Source organism: Parastagonospora nodorum (assembly GCF_000146915.1).
Source record: "Parastagonospora nodorum SN15 chromosome Unknown scaffold_30, whole genome shotgun sequence".
Taxonomy (NCBI): domain Eukaryota; kingdom Fungi; phylum Ascomycota; class Dothideomycetes; order Pleosporales; family Phaeosphaeriaceae; genus Parastagonospora; species Parastagonospora nodorum.
Window position 1 is genome coordinate 197,940 of NW_001884578.1, and position 19,482 is coordinate 217,421.

The 19,482-nt window shown below is 53.5% G+C and overlaps 10 protein-coding genes across 10 annotated transcripts, besides 4 other annotated features; 7 read left to right on the top strand and 3 right to left on the bottom strand.

Annotated features, from left to right (window-relative positions):
• Nucleotides 1-203: 203 nt before the first annotated feature.
• SNOG_14182 (hypothetical protein) lies at nt 204-1,134 on the top strand (the record flags this gene model as incomplete). Its single annotated transcript, XM_001804328.1, is given in 2 exon segments — nt 204-739; nt 759-1,134. 2 exon segments carry the CDS (start codon nt 204-206, stop codon nt 1,132-1,134), a joined length of 912 nt encoding a protein of 303 aa, XP_001804380.1.
• Nucleotides 1,135-1,769: 635 nt separating this feature from the next.
• SNOG_14183 (hypothetical protein) lies at nt 1,770-2,871 on the bottom strand (the record flags this gene model as incomplete). The annotated part of the gene is made up of 4 exons (XM_001804329.1): nt 1,770-1,913; nt 1,955-2,126; nt 2,318-2,554; nt 2,828-2,871. The coding sequence occupies 4 exons, from the start codon at nt 2,869-2,871 to the stop codon at nt 1,770-1,772; spliced, it is 597 nt and encodes a 198-aa protein (XP_001804381.1).
• A 732-nt stretch (nt 2,872-3,603) lies between these two features.
• SNOG_14184 (hypothetical protein) lies at nt 3,604-3,893 on the top strand (the record flags this gene model as incomplete). The annotated part of the gene is made up of 2 exons (XM_001804330.1): nt 3,604-3,639; nt 3,666-3,893. The coding sequence occupies 2 exons, from the start codon at nt 3,604-3,606 to the stop codon at nt 3,891-3,893; spliced, it is 264 nt and encodes an 87-aa protein (XP_001804382.1).
• A 598-nt stretch (nt 3,894-4,491) lies between these two features.
• SNOG_14185 (hypothetical protein) lies at nt 4,492-6,322 on the top strand (the record flags this gene model as incomplete). The annotated part of the gene is given in 4 exon segments (XM_001804331.1): nt 4,492-4,570; nt 4,630-4,872; nt 4,890-5,278; nt 5,504-6,322. The coding sequence occupies 4 exon segments, from the start codon at nt 4,492-4,494 to the stop codon at nt 6,320-6,322; spliced, it is 1,530 nt and encodes a 509-aa protein (XP_001804383.1).
• Nucleotides 6,323-6,613: 291 nt separating this feature from the next.
• Nucleotides 6,614-6,655: a sequence feature (Short protein (SNOG_20157, EDP89854.1) was converted to a misc_feature.).
• Nucleotides 6,656-6,707: 52 nt separating this feature from the next.
• Nucleotides 6,708-6,749: a sequence feature (Short protein (SNOG_20157, EDP89854.1) was converted to a misc_feature.).
• A 1,762-nt stretch (nt 6,750-8,511) lies between these two features.
• Nucleotides 8,512-8,521: a sequence feature (Short protein (SNOG_20158, EDP89855.1) was converted to a misc_feature.).
• A 141-nt stretch (nt 8,522-8,662) lies between these two features.
• Nucleotides 8,663-8,736: a sequence feature (Short protein (SNOG_20158, EDP89855.1) was converted to a misc_feature.).
• Nucleotides 8,737-9,815: 1,079 nt separating this feature from the next.
• SNOG_14186 (hypothetical protein) lies at nt 9,816-10,327 on the top strand (the record flags this gene model as incomplete). Its single annotated transcript, XM_001804334.1, has 2 exons — nt 9,816-10,019; nt 10,196-10,327. The coding sequence occupies 2 exons, from the start codon at nt 9,816-9,818 to the stop codon at nt 10,325-10,327; spliced, it is 336 nt and encodes a 111-aa protein (XP_001804386.1).
• Nucleotides 10,328-11,005: 678 nt separating this feature from the next.
• Nucleotides 11,006-13,182, top strand: SNOG_14187 (hypothetical protein). Its single transcript, XM_001804335.1, has 4 exons — nt 11,006-11,129; nt 11,206-12,051; nt 12,172-12,502; nt 12,559-13,182. The coding sequence occupies exons 1-4, from the start codon at nt 11,065-11,067 to the stop codon at nt 12,721-12,723; spliced, it is 1,407 nt and encodes a 468-aa protein (XP_001804387.1). The 5' UTR covers nt 11,006-11,064; the 3' UTR covers nt 12,724-13,182.
• A 658-nt stretch (nt 13,183-13,840) lies between these two features.
• Nucleotides 13,841-14,339, bottom strand: SNOG_14188 (hypothetical protein; the record flags this gene model as incomplete). Its single annotated transcript, XM_001804336.1, has 3 exons — nt 13,841-13,939; nt 14,072-14,204; nt 14,302-14,339. 3 exons carry the CDS (start codon nt 14,337-14,339, stop codon nt 13,841-13,843), a joined length of 270 nt encoding a protein of 89 aa, XP_001804388.1.
• A 404-nt stretch (nt 14,340-14,743) lies between these two features.
• Nucleotides 14,744-15,432, top strand: SNOG_14189 (hypothetical protein; the record flags this gene model as incomplete). The annotated part of the gene is made up of 2 exons (XM_001804337.1): nt 14,744-14,924; nt 15,002-15,432. 2 exons carry the CDS (start codon nt 14,744-14,746, stop codon nt 15,430-15,432), a joined length of 612 nt encoding a protein of 203 aa, XP_001804389.1.
• A 293-nt stretch (nt 15,433-15,725) lies between these two features.
• On the top strand, nt 15,726-16,167 carry SNOG_14190 (hypothetical protein; the record flags this gene model as incomplete). The annotated part of the gene is made up of 2 exons (XM_001804338.1): nt 15,726-15,839; nt 15,988-16,167. The coding sequence occupies 2 exons, from the start codon at nt 15,726-15,728 to the stop codon at nt 16,165-16,167; spliced, it is 294 nt and encodes a 97-aa protein (XP_001804390.1).
• A 733-nt stretch (nt 16,168-16,900) lies between these two features.
• Nucleotides 16,901-19,201, bottom strand: SNOG_14192 (hypothetical protein; the record flags this gene model as incomplete). The annotated part of the gene is made up of 4 exons (XM_001804339.1): nt 16,901-17,242; nt 17,367-18,010; nt 18,387-18,778; nt 18,834-19,201. 4 exons carry the CDS (start codon nt 19,199-19,201, stop codon nt 16,901-16,903), a joined length of 1,746 nt encoding a protein of 581 aa, XP_001804391.1.
• Nucleotides 19,202-19,482: the final 281 nt, after the last annotated feature.

Sequence of the window (19,482 nt, forward strand, 5' to 3'; positions counted from 1 at the left end):
AGCTATACTCGTGTCGTCGCCCCTCGCGCTTCTCAACGCCCTAACAATAAAAGACGGCACCGTAGCCGACCTCCCGAGCGTCCGCCTCTCTCGTCCTCGACGAAGCAGACGTCCTCCTCGACCCCCTCTTCCGCGACCAAACCACCGCCGTCTGGAACGCCTGCTCCAACCTCTCCCTCCGCGTCGGTCTGTGGTCCGCAACCATGGGCTCCAACATCGACAGCCTCACCATCTCCACCCTGAACTCCCGCTGGCAGAGTCTCCTCTCAAGAACATCCCTCGCAACACCACCCACCCGCCCCCCTCTCCTCCGCCTCGTCGTCGGCCTCAAAGACACCGCCATCCCCAACATCGCCCACCAACTAACCTACGCCGCCACCGAAGCCGGCAAACTCCTCGGCCTGCGCAACCTCCTGCACCCCTCCGCCCCCTCCGACCCATCCAAACCCTCCCTGCGCCCGCCCTTCCTCGTCTTCACCCAAACCATCCCCCGCGCAATCGCCCTGCACTCGGAACTCCTCTACGACATCCCGCCCGAAGCCGGCGGCAGTTCACGCATAGCGGTCCTGCACGCCGACCTGAGCAGTTCGGCGCGCGACGCCGTGATGACGCGCTTCCGCCGCGGCGACGTCTGGGTGCTCATCACCACGGACTTGTTATCCCGCGGCGTCGATTTCCGCGGCCTCAACGGCGTCGTCAACTACGACGTGCCCACGTCCGCTGCGTCCTACGTGCACCGGTGCGGGCGCACGGGTTCGCGCGGGTCGCGACGGCGGCGTCGCAGTCACTTTCTACACCAACGACGACATCCCGCACGTCAAGCTCGTCGCGAATGTCATCAAGAAGAGCCAGCGCGGGAAAGATGGCGAGGGCGATGTTAAGCAGTGGCTGCTCGACGCCCTGCCGGATGTGGGCAAGAGGGAGAGGAAAGAGTTGAAGCGCAGGGGCGTGGAGAGTCGGCGGAAAGAAGGCAAGGGGAGCAGGATCAGTACCAAGAGCGGGTTTGAGAGACGCGTGGAAAATAATCGGCGCGGGGCGCGGGAGGGGGTGAAGCGGAGGGCGGCGGTGGCGGGAAAGGAGAGTAAGGAGGGTGAAGCCGAGGGGGAGGAGAGTGGCTTTGAGGGGTTTGAATAGGAAGAAATGTGGCTAGACCATTGGGATATTGTAGATGATGGAATTTAGCTACTACAAATCCTCCTCCATCCCTCCCCCCAAAATATCAAACTGTGTAGACCACACAACACGTCTCCCGAAAAAGAGAAACCCCCTCTCGCCGCTTCGTTGCAACCTCGTCCTCCGTCCACATCAACCTTGCGCCTGCGGAGAAAAAAAATCCCATGTTTTTTTCTCTCCCTGTGCTCATGCAGATCCTCGCGTCCCCGGCATGTTCCCACCCACCGCCATGTATACATTGTTCTTGACGGCTGCAAGGTACCCTCTTGCATAGCGTTTGAGCGTGGGATAAGCTGATCTCACGACCCTGAGACCTTTGCTCCATCGCACTTAGCCTTGCCACATGGCTACGTCCACACCAAAACTCCATGTGGTTACAGACAACCATACGGTTCTCCACGTGTTGATGCACACGTTCCGCGGAGGACATGTGTCTCCGCGGGTTCAAATAGCCGCACACACCCCCGCGGCTATTTCTCACGCCGCGGGACGAAGGCAGCAAGTAGGTGTGCTAATTTCTTGTTCGGGTGTGACTTGCAGACGAATAGATAGATAGGGGGGGGTGAAATGAAACATGTCATCCTCTCAGGAATGTGCTACGTGGTCATCTGTCCTCGGCTTCTACGTGCTGGCGAATAGGAAAGTCCTTTCATGTGTGGTGGTGGTTTGTTGTCGGCTTCGAGTTCCAGACGAGTAGCATCGCGTTTGCCAGCCGCGGAGGGGGGTTGGGGAATGTTTTTCTGCGGCGGCATAGTGCTGGTTGATGAAGAGTATTGCCTACCTCCCTCTCGGCTGCGGAAAAGTCGGTAGTGAGATGGGCCGCTAGGTACTGAAAGGTGGGTGTATGCGGGCAAAGGTAGAGCGAAGGGGAAAGTCGATTCGAGGTGGAAAGTGCACATTCATGACCGATTTGCCCGAGGAGAAGGAGTGTTGGTTGATCCGCAGCGTCGAGTCTAGCTGTGAGAGTATGGCCAATGAGAACTCCTGGTAAGTCGTGGATAGGTGATCGAGATGGTCTTTCCACTCATGGTATTTCCTTCCTGAGATGCTGCAGCTCTCGCATGCCATGTCTACAACATGAGTAGATTGTGACGTCGAAGGACTTCGACGCCGTGAAACATGGGCGTTCTGACCCCATACTTACACCACCTCCCCCGGATCTACCGAGTCTTTAGTGATATACTGTGTGTAACACGCCGCTTTAATCCGTCCAATGCCGTTCCAGCTATTCAACCTGGTTGGGTCAAGATGCATGGGCGACTGGAGGATGAAAAGGTGCGGTAGGACAAATATGTATGGGAGTATGTCGGCGTAGATGACCGGCATGAAGAGAGCGTGGCGATGGTGTTGTACAGCGTTGCGGGTAAAGGTGGTGAACGTGCTGTGCAAGCTAGAGTACGCATCCACTATTTAATGCCTCTTTCAGCTTTCCAGGGACCATGCAGCTGCATCTTGTGCAAGTCTTCCTTGCTTTTGATTTTTGACGTTTGAGTTGCGTTTCCTTGTAATCGGTATCGCCGACCCGGACCTGTTGAGATGAGACTGTATGAATATGATGCAGTGGTTGGTGCGCTGCATGCAGATTGCCATCACTGAGACACATGGGGAATCCTGTGAATATGAGACCACGAGCGTCTGATATCGCATTAACCACATATCGTGGGGTGACGGGCGGTTGCGGCGCTTCCTGGACCGCATTTTGGCTAGCTACGGAAGCCCATGTGCACGTTTCACAGCCAAGGCATGTGGCTGCCGTGCATGGTATTGTCTGCGGTGCAACTCCAGGCACAGACGAAGCTTTGCTACAGAGTCCGTGATAGTCGGGCTTGATAGTTCCGGGGCAATTCGCGCTAGGGTCAATTCTACCGAGAATGTTGAGCGGCAAATGCCAGTCAGTCTGATGAGACGATTCCAGGAAATCGGGTCGGCTTTTAAAAATACGGTTTCTCGCTTAGTTGGGGACGTGTTATTCTCTCTTCATGGTCTGGTCTTGGTATACGACCATGGTGGAGTAATCGAGCGAGCTATTCCGACGTCGCGTTGTATCTGCCGGTCTAGGGCTCGCATCGCATTGCATATGTAGTTGGCTGAGATGAGGTGCAGAGTGCAGGACGTCGTAAGTGGAAATGCTCAACAAGAATGCATATTGCTGACTGGCTCGTGAGCTGTGCAGTGCTCCAGATGTCAAAGTCCTCGCTGATCCACATTGATCTCCTGATTCGGTAGTAGCTTCTGCCCGGAGCGACTTCATGCACTCGAAGCCAGACTGCTGTGCAAATGATTATCCTGGTCCATGCAAGTTCGCGCCCGGTCTGGTTCATTTTCGATATAACTTTCGGGATGTGGTGACCAAGTGTTCCAACATCGCTAGCCATAGTAGGGCTGTCGCTTTGAAGTCGTGGGCCGTGCACGCATGGGCCGAGGCGCGCAATGACAGGAGATCCCAACCAGGATACCTATTTTGGGGTGTGCTGACGGACCGTAGCGAACAGTGCTTCGTATTGAGCCTCATTGAGAACCAGAGGAGGGATGCATCGCTGAAGTCTGTGTCTGCAAAATTGCATGGGCGAAAAGGTCAACATGCGAAAAATGAGGCAAGTGCTGATGGGAACGAGCTTCACGGCGTCCTGCAGGAGGCCAGCGCGTTCATCGTGCCGAACGTTATTTTCGTGAACGCAAACGGCTGCAAGAAAGCAGAGTCGCAGTTTGAGAAGTTTTAGTTGTGGATGAACAGGAAAGGAAGGCGATGTGGAGTATGGTGTCCTGTTGTGGACTGTGATTTCCTGTTGTGGAGTGATTACCTGTTGTGGGTGAGACTGTTGTGGCGCGTGTGTGGCGCGTGCACGACATTTCGCCGCGGCATTCCGCCGGTGCATGATCTACTCCAATGAACCGATAATGAGCAAGCGATGTTTTGAGATCACTGCGGAGGGATCACGCCGTGAAGATGCTTGAGGCCGGGGAGTGCAACGCCGTAGAGAGAGCGAAACTTTGCATCTGGCCTGGAGATACTCCCCAGACCCATGCAGCAGAAGAGCAATGTACTGTATCCGCGCCAGGCTTAGAATGCCTCACATGTCCTGTATATATAGCTCTATTCACACCGCAGACAGATATCCATCTGATTGACGCCGCCCAACTTGTCCAGCCTTACTTTGAACGTCTGCGGAGTTAATACTTTACTAGTCTATTCACCGTTGATCAGTCTTGGAATCACGGTACTTCATTTTGCGTTGAACACACTTGTTTCTGATTTCGGAATGGATAGTACCGGTCGTTCAAGAAGTTGTTCGCAATCACAACCGAGACGATCTGATAATGGACCGCTGCATCGTATACTTCCGAGCTCCTTCACAGACGATCATTCGGTGTACCATCACGGAGACCGCGAAAGAACGCATGTAGATGCAGATGCAACCTCGTTCCACACAACGGAGACAGAGCGACGAATTCTAGAAAGCTCGAGCGGCTCGAGTAGCGACGACGACGTAGACGAAAAGCTCGAAGCAGAAGAAGAGAAATTCAAGGTAGCACACGAGCAGAAAACCACTTATGAGGAGAAAAGAGGTAGTGTGCCATACGAACATGATGTGGAAGCGCAACCAGCAGCACTGGAGAAAAAGGGGATGTCAGTATCGATCAAGGACGCGAATCTCGTAACATGGGATTCAGATGACGATCCATACAATCCAAAAAACTGTAAGTCGAGCTCATAGGCCGTGGTAACAAATCACTGATCAAATCCAGGGTCAACGAAGCGAAAATGGGCGGTAACATTATTCGTCTCATGTTTTACCGTGCGGGGTCGCCGATTTCCTCTTCCATGATCGCACCAGCGCTGAGTTCGATATCTGCTGAGTTCGGCATGACCAAGGGGGTCATGTCTCAAATCCCTCTGTCCATCTTTGTCCTGGGATATGCGGTCGGACCATTGTTTCTGGGGCCGTTATCGGAGATATATGGCCGCGTCATCATTCTGCAATTGTCGAACTTATTCTACTTATTGAATAACCTGGGCTGCGGATTTGCACAGACTTCTGGCCAACTCATGGCATTCCGGTTCCTCAGTGGCCTTGGCGGTTCGGCTCCATTGGCTATCAGTGGTGTAAGTAAATTCCAAAGTTCCAAAACGGTTCAGAAACTAAATGCTCTGTAGGGAGTTATCAGTGATACCTTCTTTCCCGAGCAGCGTGGACGGGCTATCTCGATATACAGTCTCGCACCACTTCTGGGGCCGGCAATTGGGCCAATACTTGGAGGATTCATCTCGCAGGATACAACCTGGCGGTGGTGTTTCTATGCCACTACGATCTTCAGCGCTGTAATGCAGTGTTTCAGCCTCTTCTTTCTCGAAGAGACATACGCACCTAAGCTTCTGCAATGGAAGCGTGATAAGCTCAGTGAAGAGACCGGAAACAGGGAATTGTATACCGAATACGATGATGCAGATCGCACGCTGCTCTCGACGCTTAAAATGGCCATAAAGAGACCATTCAAACTCCTCTTTACTCAGCCGATTGTTCAGGTCCTCGCATGCTACATGGCGTTCATATACGGCCTGATGTATCTCATGCTTTCGACCTTCCCGCTCTTGTGGACGGACCGCTATGGCCAAAGTGCGAGTATGGGCTCACTGAATTACATTTCCATGGCTGTAGGATTCTTCCTGGGAGTGCAAATATCCGCTCCTTTCAACGACATGCTATACCGTCGCCTCAAAAAGAAAAACAATGGGGCGGGAAAGCCCGAATTCCGTATTCCCATCATGGTGCCTGCTTCGCTCCTCGTACCTGTTGGTTTGTTCTGGTACGGATGGAGTGCGCAAGCCAAGTTACATTGGATCATGCCGAACATAGGAGCATGTATATTTTGCGCAGGCACTATAGTCAGTTTTCAGTGCATCCAGACCTATCTTGTCGATTCTTACACAAGATATGCTGCCAGTGCGACTGCGGCGGCAATTTTCTTGAGGTCATTGGCTGGATTCGGATTCCCGCTGTTTGCTCCAGCAATGTACAATGCACTCGATTTCGGATGGGGGAACAGCTTATTGGGGTTCGTCGCGTTGTCTCTTGGAGTGCCAGCCCCCTTTTTGCTGTGGAAGTTTGGGGAGACGCTGCGCGAAAGGAGCAAGTTCGCTGCAGGCTAAGATATGTATGTCAGGATTGTGATCAGTATAGTAGTAAATGTTCATTCTTGACTCTGACCCTGGTCGCATCCAATATTCGTAGTTATCAGCAGGCTGTAAGAGGTTTTTTTAGGGTCTATTTTGATTATGAGGTAGGCGGCCAATGTCTTGGATGTGTCAGGGCGCAACGTTGTGGTGGTGTGAATATTGTATTGTCGTTTCTCGTAAAGGTCTATACCCTGGACGGCTACAATTCATTCTAGATTAGCTCGACAGCCTTGGACTCACACAATGGTGTCTGCCACCCGCCACTTATCTCATGTCATCGGCGATCGTGCAACCCTCCTGGCGTTTCAATAATAGGCATGTCAGCTTCGAAAAAAATGCATTACCATGTGCTACATACAGACTTCGTATGTGCGCCTTTTACGTGTATCCAGCCTTTCATCTTCCAAAAAGCTTGGGCAATGTGGTGGAACCAATCATACCCTTGACAAAGAGGCGGCGCCATATTAGCGTGGCATATGTACGACATCCAGGATGGCTTCGTATCGATTCGTCGATCGCGGTTCATCGGTTTTGGACGAGTAATGGCCGAGGGCGTTGACTCTAACCACCAGGCTGAGGTACGGACTAAAACCTTGATCAGCTGTTGAGTCAAGTTCGGAATCCGTAGCCGATAGCTCAATGACTGCGCTGCTTGATGGAGAACGACTGATTTTTCGTATGTTAAAGAAATCTGAACGGGACTAAGGAAGAATACACTTTCCTTGGTGTAGGCGCATGTAGCTAGTCACACCGGTCAGGTTAGGGACTTGTAATCAGTCGAGACGGATAGGCTTGCCGTTTAAAACAGCATGGCGGTTATTACCTCGCCCACTGCCCGCAGCTGCAGGATGCGTACGATTGCACTCGCATAACAAGCAAGGGCTTGCCAATGGCGGAGGGCCGGGAACGAGATGCCACATTGTGTGGGATAGCATCCTGCGAACCTGTCCGGGATAGAGCGAAGCGACTAGCGAATTTCACATGATGGTGTGGAGGGGCCCCGTCAGCTGCGAGATGGCGTAGCTTGCGGTGACACTAAACGATGACTTGTGGACTGTGACGTGAGCACAACTCATGGACCATGGCCTAGAAAGCTGGTGCTAGGCCTGTCGTATTGGAGGAGGGGTCCAAGAATGTCTAGAGCAGTTCGAGGTGGTTGCCCCGCGGTTCCAGGATTGCCGGCCGCAACACACCCTGGTCCCAGTGGAAAGCACTGGCAGTGCTGTCGCGTCCGATGGTAAACCGGAATAATGCTGCTTACGACTGGATTGTCAGCTTGTTCCTTGAAAATGGCTGCAAGTATCGGTACCGAACGTGATGTCTCACAGTTGGGGACGGCCAGCTGATGGAACGCCAAGAGGTTGGCGCGGTCGATCGTGGTTGCTGCGCACGAGCTCAACCTCACTAACACCCATCACACAACCTCTTCAACCCACCACTCTGATTGCTGGCGTGTACTAACAACCCAAGCAGCGATCCATGGCCGCGGAAGCTTTGCTCGCCATGCTGACAGACTCGCCCTGTCTTATCGGCAGATGTCGTACGCTGGTGTTGAAGCGGCACTGCCAACCACCAGGCGAACCGGAGATCGAGACAACGAAATTGAACTGTGTCCTGGATGTTGGGCAATCCTCTTGCTGCCGAATCTTGATGTGGATTGACACGTGTATCCTGGCGACCAGGCTGGCAAACTTGAACTAAGACCATCCTCGCGAGATCTGTCACGAACAGCTGAGGAAAGGTCTTTACCTGTGATGCGCATACTAACCCTTTGCAGAGCGATTAGTACCCTGAAATGTCGACGGGAAATGATCGACTGCGAAATGTCAGACAACGAAATAAGAAAGAGACAGGAAATCGTGGTAAAACCCGTGCAGCAGCCCTGAGGTCTTCCAGAGAGGGTCACATATCTTCAAAGATCACTCTTTCTAGTACCACCTGTTCAATTCTCTCGAAATCAGGAATGAAACGTCCAGAATCTCTCTCCATCAGCTTTGATATGTTGGGCCAGAGTCACTGGCACTTAACGGTTCCTGCAGCACATACCCAAGTGTGCAGGTGTAATGCACATCTCTCCGCCCATGCGTCCTCCGAGGCTCTTCATAGACCAGCAGTATTGCATTGTGAGACGATATATCGCCTCGAAAATGAGTGGGCCTACTTCAATATAGCCTGCAGCAGTTCGTTATCTTTTCTTTGATCACCCGCAGCAGTGCCATTGACAACGATGCAGCTACAATTACCCGCTAGGGATTTGCAGCGTTAAGCCTCAGCTGTCACACCGATGGCATCAAGGGACAGAGACATACTCACAAATTTCCCATTCCATCAGCTTCCGCGCAATGTTGTTGTGGTCGATCACAGAGAGGCGGTGAGTTCGAGGACATGTTGCGCCCGGACGGCTCCGCTTTGAGGTGAAGCTAATCAGATATGAGGGACGACAGACTATAACTACCCAGAAGGCGTGTAACCAGAAGGACCTCGCCACACAAAAGACGTTGTGCACAGAGCACTGCTCGTCGCACAAGGGAGGGCGATCCTCCTTCGTTCTTTAATGCAGGAGGTAGTAATGTCTGCGTCAAGGCACAGATATTGCAATAGCCAGGAGTGAACAAAAGTGATTCTACAGCCACGCCGTATTACGACTCTGCAAGTAGAACGAGGCGAATGGCATCCGGTATGAAGGATTTTTGTAAGGATCCTGACGACGGACGTTGCAGCCGCCAGCTCTGGGCTGACCGTTGAGGTACTTCAAGCCAAACACCCATGTCACTTGTCGTTGTCCACGGTCGTGCTTCTATGCATGTCTCTGGAATTCGCGAGGATGCGGGAACAGATCCGTAACCTGCGCAGATCAAACACTCCCGTATCTGGGGCGTATGACGCAACCCGTTGTTGCATCACTAGCCTTACAGCGACATTCTTTCTATCTCATTTTGTCCATTCGGAGCGCGGTGGAGCGTGGTGATATGGCTTTTGAGGCGTGGCAACGTGGGGGGCCCTGCAAGTACCAGCATGGTATTGATCTCCACCGCACAACATTCCTAATCTACTAAGATCAGCCTCGTATCTGAGTGCGCAATAGGTGCAGTATTGATGCGGCTGTTGGTTGTACAAACAAGAGCGTGCAAAAAATATTCGTATGCAGGGAGCCCTGGCCGATGGCGTCCACATAACGTGCTTCGATTTCTTGCATGGCAGCCGTCCGCCACACACCCTCTTCATATTGCATGCTGTATGCAGCTACAGGGCTCTTACATGGGCCATCAAATAGTAGAGCAGCGCGTATGTCTCTCCCGCGGGCCGCCAGCTGTGATCTGCAAGGACAAGGTATAGCCCCCGTCATTGCAGGTGGGTTGGTGTAGGAATGAAACTGGATGCGGACCATGTACCTCTTCAGCCGGCACAGGTACATCTTCCCACAGCACCGGCCCCGGTTGCTCAGCGAAATTGATTGCTGTCAATCATGAACCTGACGGCACAGCAACGCAACTCTGTTCCACGCTGTATACGGCAATGTGTCCGTCAAGGGCAGGCAGACGGCCGGAGACAGGGTGCATATGCGTATTGCAATCAAGCACAAGCAAGCGGCAGGCGAACTGAGTCCGGCGACAGATGCGGGTTCGGATTTCATACGTTGCACGAGCAAGCTCGGCGGTACTACTACCAGGTGGGCTTTGCAGGCCACAATTGCGGACCCTCGGCTAAGCTTCACATACGTCCTCAATCTACCCAAGCTGCACCTGGGAAAAATTCCCGCTGGCCAGCAATTGGAACATAGTCATATTGACTGCACATGCCATGCAACAGGCTGGGTCGAAGAGCCGTAACAGCTACCACAATTAGCCGTGTCGGGACCAGGACCAGGACAATGTAAACGTCTCGAGCGAGGTTGGAGACGCCAGCCCTGCCGCCAACAGACAGGCGCCTATCGTCGCCATTACGCCACGCTTGATGGGTGCCGCTTACAGCGGCTAGTGCATGTCACTCTTGACGAGTGCGCAATTGGGGCCTAGAGCCAGTGATCTTAGATGGACTGCCGCCAAGCGGGGCCATATATTGACCCATCGATCATCAGCCGCATGGTTCGCTGTCTGCGCGGCCTCTGCCCATATCGCTTGCTTCGCGCGGATAGCTGGCGTCAAGCAGAGCCACTCTGTACGCCGTCCCAGTCTGTCTCATTTTGGTAGCGCCACGAGCTGAGCGGGCAGTGCGTGCAGTCTCGTGCCCTCAGCAGCACAACATGATCCATCGGAGCGACCGCGGGGCGCGTTGCACGAGGCCCCATGTCGACGACGCACCCACGATGCAGTCGATCCCTGAAGGCGCTACTTGCAGGGGGCCCATGTTATGCGAGCGATACAACGGCCTGCGGGATCCAAACATGACGCCTGCGCTCAGTGGGCGCATCTGCTATTCCCGAATCGTACACACCCTGGTCGCCTCTGGATTTTTGCAACTACCTCATGCTCCAGCCAGGTTCACACTACCCCAAAGTCTGCTAAGGGAAACTCCTGCAGCTTAAACAGCGCCCGGGAAGCGAAGCATTACCTCGCCGCCCTAGCCCGCGCGCAAGCATGTGTTTAAATACTCATTACATCCGCTGCTTCCCCGATGCAAGCGGGTTTCTACACTCCCACCATTCGATGTGATCTTCGTTTAACTTCCACTTGTCGTAGTTCACCTTTCGTACTACACGCTCGTTGGCCGCCGCAATGTTTCCCTTTTCCTTTGGCTTGTTCCCAAATTGGAGTTGGTTTTGTATATTTGTAGCCCTCTTGTACGTTCACTGCCCATGCTTCCTGCTGCTGATTCCCGCCCGCCATCCGGACATGGTCGCTGACTCGTGGTCACAGCTTGTTTCGATATGTCAGACTATGGGTTAACCTGGCGAGCAACTGGACGTATACGCCCATCCAGCCCATCGACGATCCTACCATCACGTCGAAAGACATGACTGTCATCATCCCGACCGTTGCCGAGGATCTCCAGCAGCTAAAGGAGACTGTCCAAAGCGCCTATCGCCTTGAACCATACGAGCTCCTTCTGGTGACACCGGATTCCAAGGTCAAGCGTGTATATCAAATGGTCGAAGAGCTAGGCAACCCCAAATTGATCCAGGTGCTTTCCGTGAGTCAAGCCAATAAGCGTCGCCAGCTGTGTCGGGCGATTCCGGAGGTCGAGACCAAGATCACCCTACTGCTCGACGACGACGTGTGGCTCCCAGAGAAGTTCACCAAATGGATACTGGCACCCTTTGAGGACTCGCGAGTTGGAGGTGTCGGGACCAACCAGCAGTTGCGTCGCGCGAACCGCTCCAACATCTGGGAGTTCCTGGGTGCCATCTACTTGGTCAGAAGAAACTTTGACTGCACCGCCTGCAACTGGATCGACGGCGGCTTGCCGTGCCTGTCAGGACGGGCTGTGGCATATCGCTCTGAGATTCTGCAAGACCCCAACTTTACCTACGGCTTCACGCATGAGACTTGGGGCAGCGACCACTTTCTCAACGCTGACGACGACAACTTCATCACGCGATGGCTATTCTCGCACGATTGGAAGATCCAGATTCAGAACCACCGGGAGTGCGAAGTGGAGACGACGCTCGAGAACGACTCCAAGTACTTGCGTCAGTGCTTACGCTGGGTGCGCTCTAACTGGAGGAGCAATCTGACGAGTCTGAGCGAAGGCCGAATGTGGTGGTAAGTGGCTCCGCTGCCTGCACAGTTTTTCGCATCTGGTGTTGCCCTGTGCCAAGCCTGCCCCTCTCAGCTCACTTCGCCGACATGTCCTCTTGCATCCGCTGACTCGCTACGCCACAGTAAATACCCATGGTCGCTGTATGCCGTCTTCCAGACCACCCTGACACAGTGGGCCTTTCTGCTCGATTGCCTGCTGTTCGCATCATTCTACTTCGCGCTTTCCGAGTCCGGGTACTACGTAGCAGAGGGCGAACACCAGCCCCGCGCTGAGAAGCAGCAGCGCTCCGTCTTCTGGGCGCTGTTCCTCGCGCACTTCGTCTTTGCAAAGACCATCAAGCTAGTCCCACATTTGTTGAGGAACCCGGGCGATGTCCGATTCATCCCAGTCTCGGTGCTGTTTGGGTATTTCCACAACCTGATCAAGCTCTACGGCTGCTTCACGGTCACGGAGGTATGTGCCAGCCCCGCACTCTTAGGCTCGCAGCCAGAAAGCTGACTAGACACCAGACAACATGGGGTACTCGCGAAGGCGCAGATGCCGATGATAACATCAGAATGCTGCCGATCCCGCCGATGGCGACAATCACTCCTCCGTTGACGCCTGTTCCCGGCCAGCAGCGTATGCTCCGCGAGAGAGGTTTTTGCATACCATCCACTAAGATTCCACTTTGAGTTGAACGCGATTTTCCTCTACTGTTAGCGCATTTCGGCCTCGGCCACGTCTTGGTGGCAGTAATGTTAGACGGTTAACGACAGCCTGCAACTTCATCAGCACTTAGACAGAGTGTCTGACTCCTTTATTCCCTTCGTCCATCATGGAGCACCATTTGGGCTAGCTCCCGGGTCATCAAAATGGGACGGTTTGGATCGGCGTTTTCGGTGTTCAGGCTCATTGTTGATGCAAAAATTGCAACCTTACCACCAATTGGAGGCTTGAAGGCATCCCGCCCATGTAGTCTACGCAAAAGGTCGATGCGACATGTCAGCAGTAGCACCTCGCTTCCGGCTGTCGTCGCTCGACCTGGCACTTTTGTGCAACGTCGCATGTTCGGCTTAGAGTCGCACGAATGGACACAGCAGCACAAACCTAATTCAAACTTCGTGTGCCAATCTCAAAACATTGCAACCTCATCCTCTCCAGCCGCTCCTGATGCTCGACCCACGCTGCACGGACTGCCACGTAGCGCGAACCATCACCCGCTTCAGCGGCATCGCCCACGGCATCCTTGCGCAAGCTTTGTGCCGCGGTCGACGATTGGGGTCCATGTTCGGCAACACGTCGCGAGCGTTGACGGGATAACTTGGCGCGTTGCAGGGTCTCGTGTGAAGAAAAAGGCCATTTACAAGGTGCCCAAATAGTCTCCACTGCTGTATCAGGTGAGACACCGGGTCTCGAACCGTGCTGGTGCTCTGGAGATCTCCCAAAAGTGTCGGAATATGGGAGGTAAACTTACGGCATGCTATCAAGCCATATTGGCGCTACAAAGTCCGACAGGGAAATATTCCCGATAAACCATTCCAGGACGGCAGGTGGGTGAGGTAGGTACCTAGGTACCTCTCGGCTCGCTCGCAATGGGCTCAAGCGACCCCTCACGGGCATGTCTCCACTGTCAGCCATCGCTTGCACTGTCAATAGCGGAGAATTATGAAAGTCACAACTACCGTAAGCCATCGCAGGGCTATTCCTGACCATGGCTTCCTCGCCTACGCCGTTGATGCTGCAAAAGATGCTTGCAGCGTCAAGCATCAGCTGCAGCGCGCTTTGAGATGGCGAGGGCGCACTTTTGAGCTACTGGACGCCTCCAGGCAGATTCCGATGGCGCTGAGAGGTCAATACCGATCGCGTCCGAAAGTCGTCCTCCACCCAACAGTCAAGCGGGCCTGCATCCTGCGGGTCTTACAGTAGTTGGGGCTCAAGCAGCGCCGGTCTCCTCATGCACTCTTGTTTCGCCGGACCTCATCATTCATCATCGTGCATCGTGACAATTTTTTTCCCCTGCCTTTCGATGTCACCACGCACCGAGTCACCCACGCACAGCAACTGCTCAACCTTGGATGACAGCACGAGAGCCCCGGATTTTCTTGCGTGTAACGCGAGTAAGGAAACGAGACCCTTTGCGCAAAGCTTATGCCCGTCATCCCGTCCCGCAGGTCTGTGTGCCCTTCATCATGCCTCTGCGCTAAAACTGGCGCCGAACGCGGCGCAACGCCAGTCCTGCTCTCCACGTCCCATCACAGCTAGCTGCTTACAATTTGTGCACGCGCAGAGCTCGCAACAGGAATGCCATGATTGCATGGTCTCCAGAATGTCATTAACTTGAAAATGGAGACGGCGGCCCTTATGCAACAACTTTGGTGGCCCGGATCCCCGATGCACCTTCATGCAAGACAATATGGACGCAGACCTGTAATTCGACCCTTGCGTGCCTTTGGAGAAACGAGATGTACTCATTGGTACCTGTCCGATTAGGCTTGCCAAAGACGCTCAGGTGCAGACGCTAGTCACGCCACAATCCTATGGCGAGTAAGGCGGGACAAGACCAGTCAACAAGACGACCCAGTTGCTGCTCCATTCTATCTGCAAGGAGGCGCAATGCATACACACAGACCTTGTGTGGCTCTGCGGTGACCCACGCTGTTGTGACGAATCCAACATGCAGAGGAGCCTCTTTCGCATGACATACATGTACCCATGGCTATCTTCATGTACAACTCGCGACTGCATGAGGGCTTATGTATGGCTACCATTCAATTGGGATCTCGACGAGCGAAAACTCTGCACGTCTCGCTTCACGCGCAAGACCAACTCCCGGCAAAGTTGTACTCTGCGAGCAGGTTCACCGATCAGATGCCTCACTGGAGGAACATGCCCCGTCCGTGCCGCATTTGCAAAGTTGCGAGACTCGTAGCATACGTAACCAGATTGGCACTCCGATGCAGTATCTGACAGTAAATGGTGCATTATCTTCAGGCGTGCCACAGCATGTGGATTCGACCTCTGCAGCGTACTCCCATGGCATGACATGCCTCCAAGAACAAGCTGCTAGCCAGCGACGTCTCCACAAGTCGAAACAAACACGGCAGCTGAGTCCCCCCCACCAACCAGGAAAAAAAGATCTTCCAAATTCTCCTACAGTGCAAACCCACCTAAAGCACCAAAGCACTCAACATGCAACGACTAGAGCTCCGCCTCTGGAACTAAAAGCCCATAAACCGTTGACCAACACCACCCCACACGCCAAGTTTTCCGATCCAAAACGATCTGCGCCTCTAATACGAGCGAGCGCGAGATCCGAACCGGACATCTTGCCGAAGTGCACATCTGTCAACTTCCAGACCCGACTTTTCCATGTCGCCCTTCCCGAAAAAGTTGCATTCTAATCACCACTCACGTCACTCACGTGCGCCTAAATAAGGCGGAATTAATAGTGTGAAATAAATCTGAGATTGAGTTCAGCGCCAATGTCAACATAAAGAGGGTTTAACCTTGAAGTAGGCCGCCCTCTTCGATCCGTGCCGCCGAGATCTGAATGTGAACGGGAACTCCGTACCCAGATGCGCTGTTTTCTCTTCCGTTGCGCCATCGTCGGATCGACAGTGCGGAGGTGCGAAAAACTTTACCAGGAGTCACGTGAGACGTCGCATGGATGTATGCGGCTCTGCAGTCTCACATCATGTCCACAGGTCAATCCCATGTCTGCACCTTGGTCGGGCTTTGTGATGACGACACCAGTCCGACTCATACGACGCGCAGCATGAGTCTCGAACCACCGGCTATCCACCTCCAAGTTCCAGCATCCCATCCGCGCATCGTATCACGTATAACACTGGCCACGTATAAGTCAAGATAGCAGCAAACCCAGCATCCATCCCATCCCCATAAAAAATCTCAAGGTAGTATTCGGAAATTTCCGGAAAAACTCACACTAAGAACAGAAACACACACACAACCCACGCAACGATCTCGATGAGTACAACCCACATCTCCAACACAACTTGCATATCGTCTACCTTTCCTTTCCAAACCAAGACGCCCCCATATCCGGCATCACACCTTTCCGCGCTGCACTCCCCGGCCCCCTCACAACCTGTGTCTCGCAGCATCCCGTCCGCTAGCGTCGGCCAGTAGCACCGAGCTCGACGTCGATGCGAACGCCCGGCAATCTTGGCCTTCACACAAGTACCCTGGACCCAGTCGCGAGCAATGTCATGCAGTAATGGGTTTAATGTATGGCTTGACTAGTAAGGCGCGCTGCGATCGGGCCTTGGTTTTGGTGTCGTGTGCGTGTGAAGAATGCCCAGGCGTGATTTTAGGGTGAGGAGACGGGTAGGATCGCGCGCTACGACCGAAGTGAGATTCGGCGGTTTAGTGTACCGATATTTGAGATGGTGGTGTCGCGAGATCAGAGGAGGTTGAGCTGGATGGGTCACTGAGATTGTGAGATGGAAGGGCGTGTGGTACGTTCGGCAAAGTGAGCCGCCAATCGCCACTGGCCATGTTTGGTACACTATTTTGTTGACTAGCTTTTTTTGTCGTGAGGTAAGGTTTGTTTACTGATCTTTCTCTATTGTTTCTGGAAGTTGAATTTCTGCACTGCGACGAGTTGCTTTGCGCTTAAGGCTCCTAGGCTGTGAAGCTCACAGCAGGTTACGAGATATGGAAAGCAAAAAGCGGCAAAGACAGTTTTCGCACATGACATGAGCGACGTAAATTGATCTCTTGAGCACACATTTGAGAGAAGAGAGAATCATAATACGTTCTTGTCTTTCATTCAATATCATGTCATTACAAAACCTCCTTCACCAAATCTAACTCGCTCTCTCATCCATCACCTTACCCTCTTGAACCTCAAATCTCAACCCCATAAGCCCTGCTCCCATTCCTCCACCAAATCCCCTCTCTATCCTCCTCGCTCGTCCCCCTCTCATTCATAACCTTCTCAACAACATCCCTCCAAAACCCCCAATTCCCCTTCTCCCCCTTCGGCCCACCAACGTTGCACACCGGCCAGTCGCTCCCGAACATAACGCGGCCGGGGAAGCACTCAAAGACAACATCCAAGTAGGGTTCCAGCGCCTTTACGATCTCACCAGTAGTGTTTGGCGTGGCGTCGAACTCATTCAACGCGCCCGACAATTTCATGTAGACGTTCTGATCGAGCTTGAAGGCTTTAAGAGCATCAACCCACGTCTTTGACGGCGTCGACTTCGACAGCGGGGGTTTGCATAAATGATCTAAGCACGCGTATCAGCAACCTCTCTTACCATGGCCAAGAGCAGAATAGATCAAGATACTCACTCAAAACAAACCTCACCCCGCCTCCCCTCCTCCTGACTTCCTTGATCATCTCCCCAACCGCCACGAGTCCCTCTTCCCCATCGCGGTTGATATCCACGCCGACATCGAACGTCCACCCCTTACCTCCCCGCCCTTTATCGAGCGAGAGGATGTTAGCTAGCCATGCTTCGCTGCCGACTATCTTGCCCACCTCGCCCGCTTCTTTGCCTTGGAGGAGGTATCTAAACCCGACGATTTTGCCATCGAGTAGAGCAGGTCCAGCAATCCCTTCCAAGACGTGCATGTAAGCCGAGAAAACGGGGGCAGGGAGATGGAATGGCGCCCAGAGTACACAGCCCTTCATCCTCCCCGCTCCATCACCGCCATCCCCATCCTCCGTCTTTCCCTCGGCGATTCTCTTCAGGAATTTCACTTCGGAGAGTGGTTCGTGCGCCCACTGCGACAGCTTCTCTTTTACATCGCTACCGGCGGTGTCGAAATCTGGTGTCGAAGAGGGTAAGTACCGGTCCGTCTCGACGTACACGAAGCCTTTCACGCTGTCGTCTGCGACGGCGAGATAGTCGGTTATTCCGTGGCGTTTGGCGAGGAAGTGGCCTGGTTTCATCCATGCGTGGGCGGAGGACGTGGTGGATGTGGAGGGCCAGAGATGGATGTGGGAGTCTAGGATTTTTTGGGGCGGCATGATTGCAAAGTATTTGATTGAATTCTTTTTGGGATTGAAAGGTTGTTCTGATTCCAAAGTGTTGCGGTCTACTGCTGGATTGCAGTTCGGATGCGGGTGGAGGGTTGGTGTTCGGGGTGCGGGGGAGGTAGGGCCGAGATGGTGATTGGCCTGCTGGCAGGTTCGACGGAGAATTTATAGTACAGCAGATCGTATAATGGAGATTCGGTCGTAGGATACGACCTCGTCCATGGGCATGGAAAGCATGCAGTATGGACTCAGAATGGACTCTATCTCCTATTCTCTACTGTAGGTTTACGAACAATCCTCCGTCAACGAGCAATTGTGCTCCAGTGACATAACTCGACAAATCACTGCCCAAGAATATGGCCGGCCCAGCAAGGTCGGCCGGCACGCCCGTCCTACCCAACGGTATCCTGCCTTCCATGTACTTCCTCTTGGTATCGTCTTCCAGATCCTTCTCATTCAACTGTGTCTTGATTGTGCCAGGAAGCAATGCATTGCATCTGATGTTGTATTTGCCCAGTGCACAAGCTCCCGATTGCATGAGCGATGTAATGCCAGCCTTCGTTGGAGTGTAATGTGCTTGCTGTGCCCCACCAACGAGAGCGGAAATCGAGGAGATTCCAATTATAGAGCCACCGGGGGGTGATTGTTTGGACATTTGGGTCGCGGCTGCGTGGACGGTGTTGTATGCGCCTGTCAGGTTGGTGGTGAGGGTTTGGTTCCACAGGTCTGGTGTGATTCTAAGGAGAGATTTATGTCAGCTACGGTAAACCTTTGGGGATCAGTTCGACTTACTCCAGAAACTCTCTAAACTCGCAGATTCCAGCATTGCTCACGACTACATCCAATCGTCCCCACTTCTCCACGACGGCAGCAATGAGCTTCTTGCCCGTGTCAGGATTTCCCACATCGCCCGGGACTTCGATCAAACGTTTCTGCGCCTCTTCTTTTCCACCCAAGCTCTGAGAAGCTTCTTCAAAAAGTGTCTTGAATTGCTCGGATGATTTGGCGTCTCCGAAGTGGTTGACAGCAACATTGGCGCCCTGAGTGAGATAGCCAATGGCAATTGCGCGTCCAATGCCAGTCACGCCGCCTGTAATGGCCATGGACTTGCCCACGAGGAGCTGCGGAGCGGCCGCCGACACGCTGGGTCTTCTCCACATGGTCCGGAGTGTGTTCAGATGGTAAGTTGGGGTAATTGCGGGGTGTGGGGTTCAGGGTGGTTGTGAACAAGTGCAGCCGCTACAGAGATAAGAGCAGCGGTCTATAGCCGCAGGCAAAAGTCTGGCCGTCGTAGATACAGACATGGCGAGAAATTGCGCCGACTTAGGCTTCTTGCGTGGTGAAGAGGGCTGGAAGCGTGACCTGTTCCGGCTTCACCTTCGGAGTAGTTGCAGCCGAGGCACGTCTTGGCGCTATGGCGGGCGACTCAACACGTCACGCA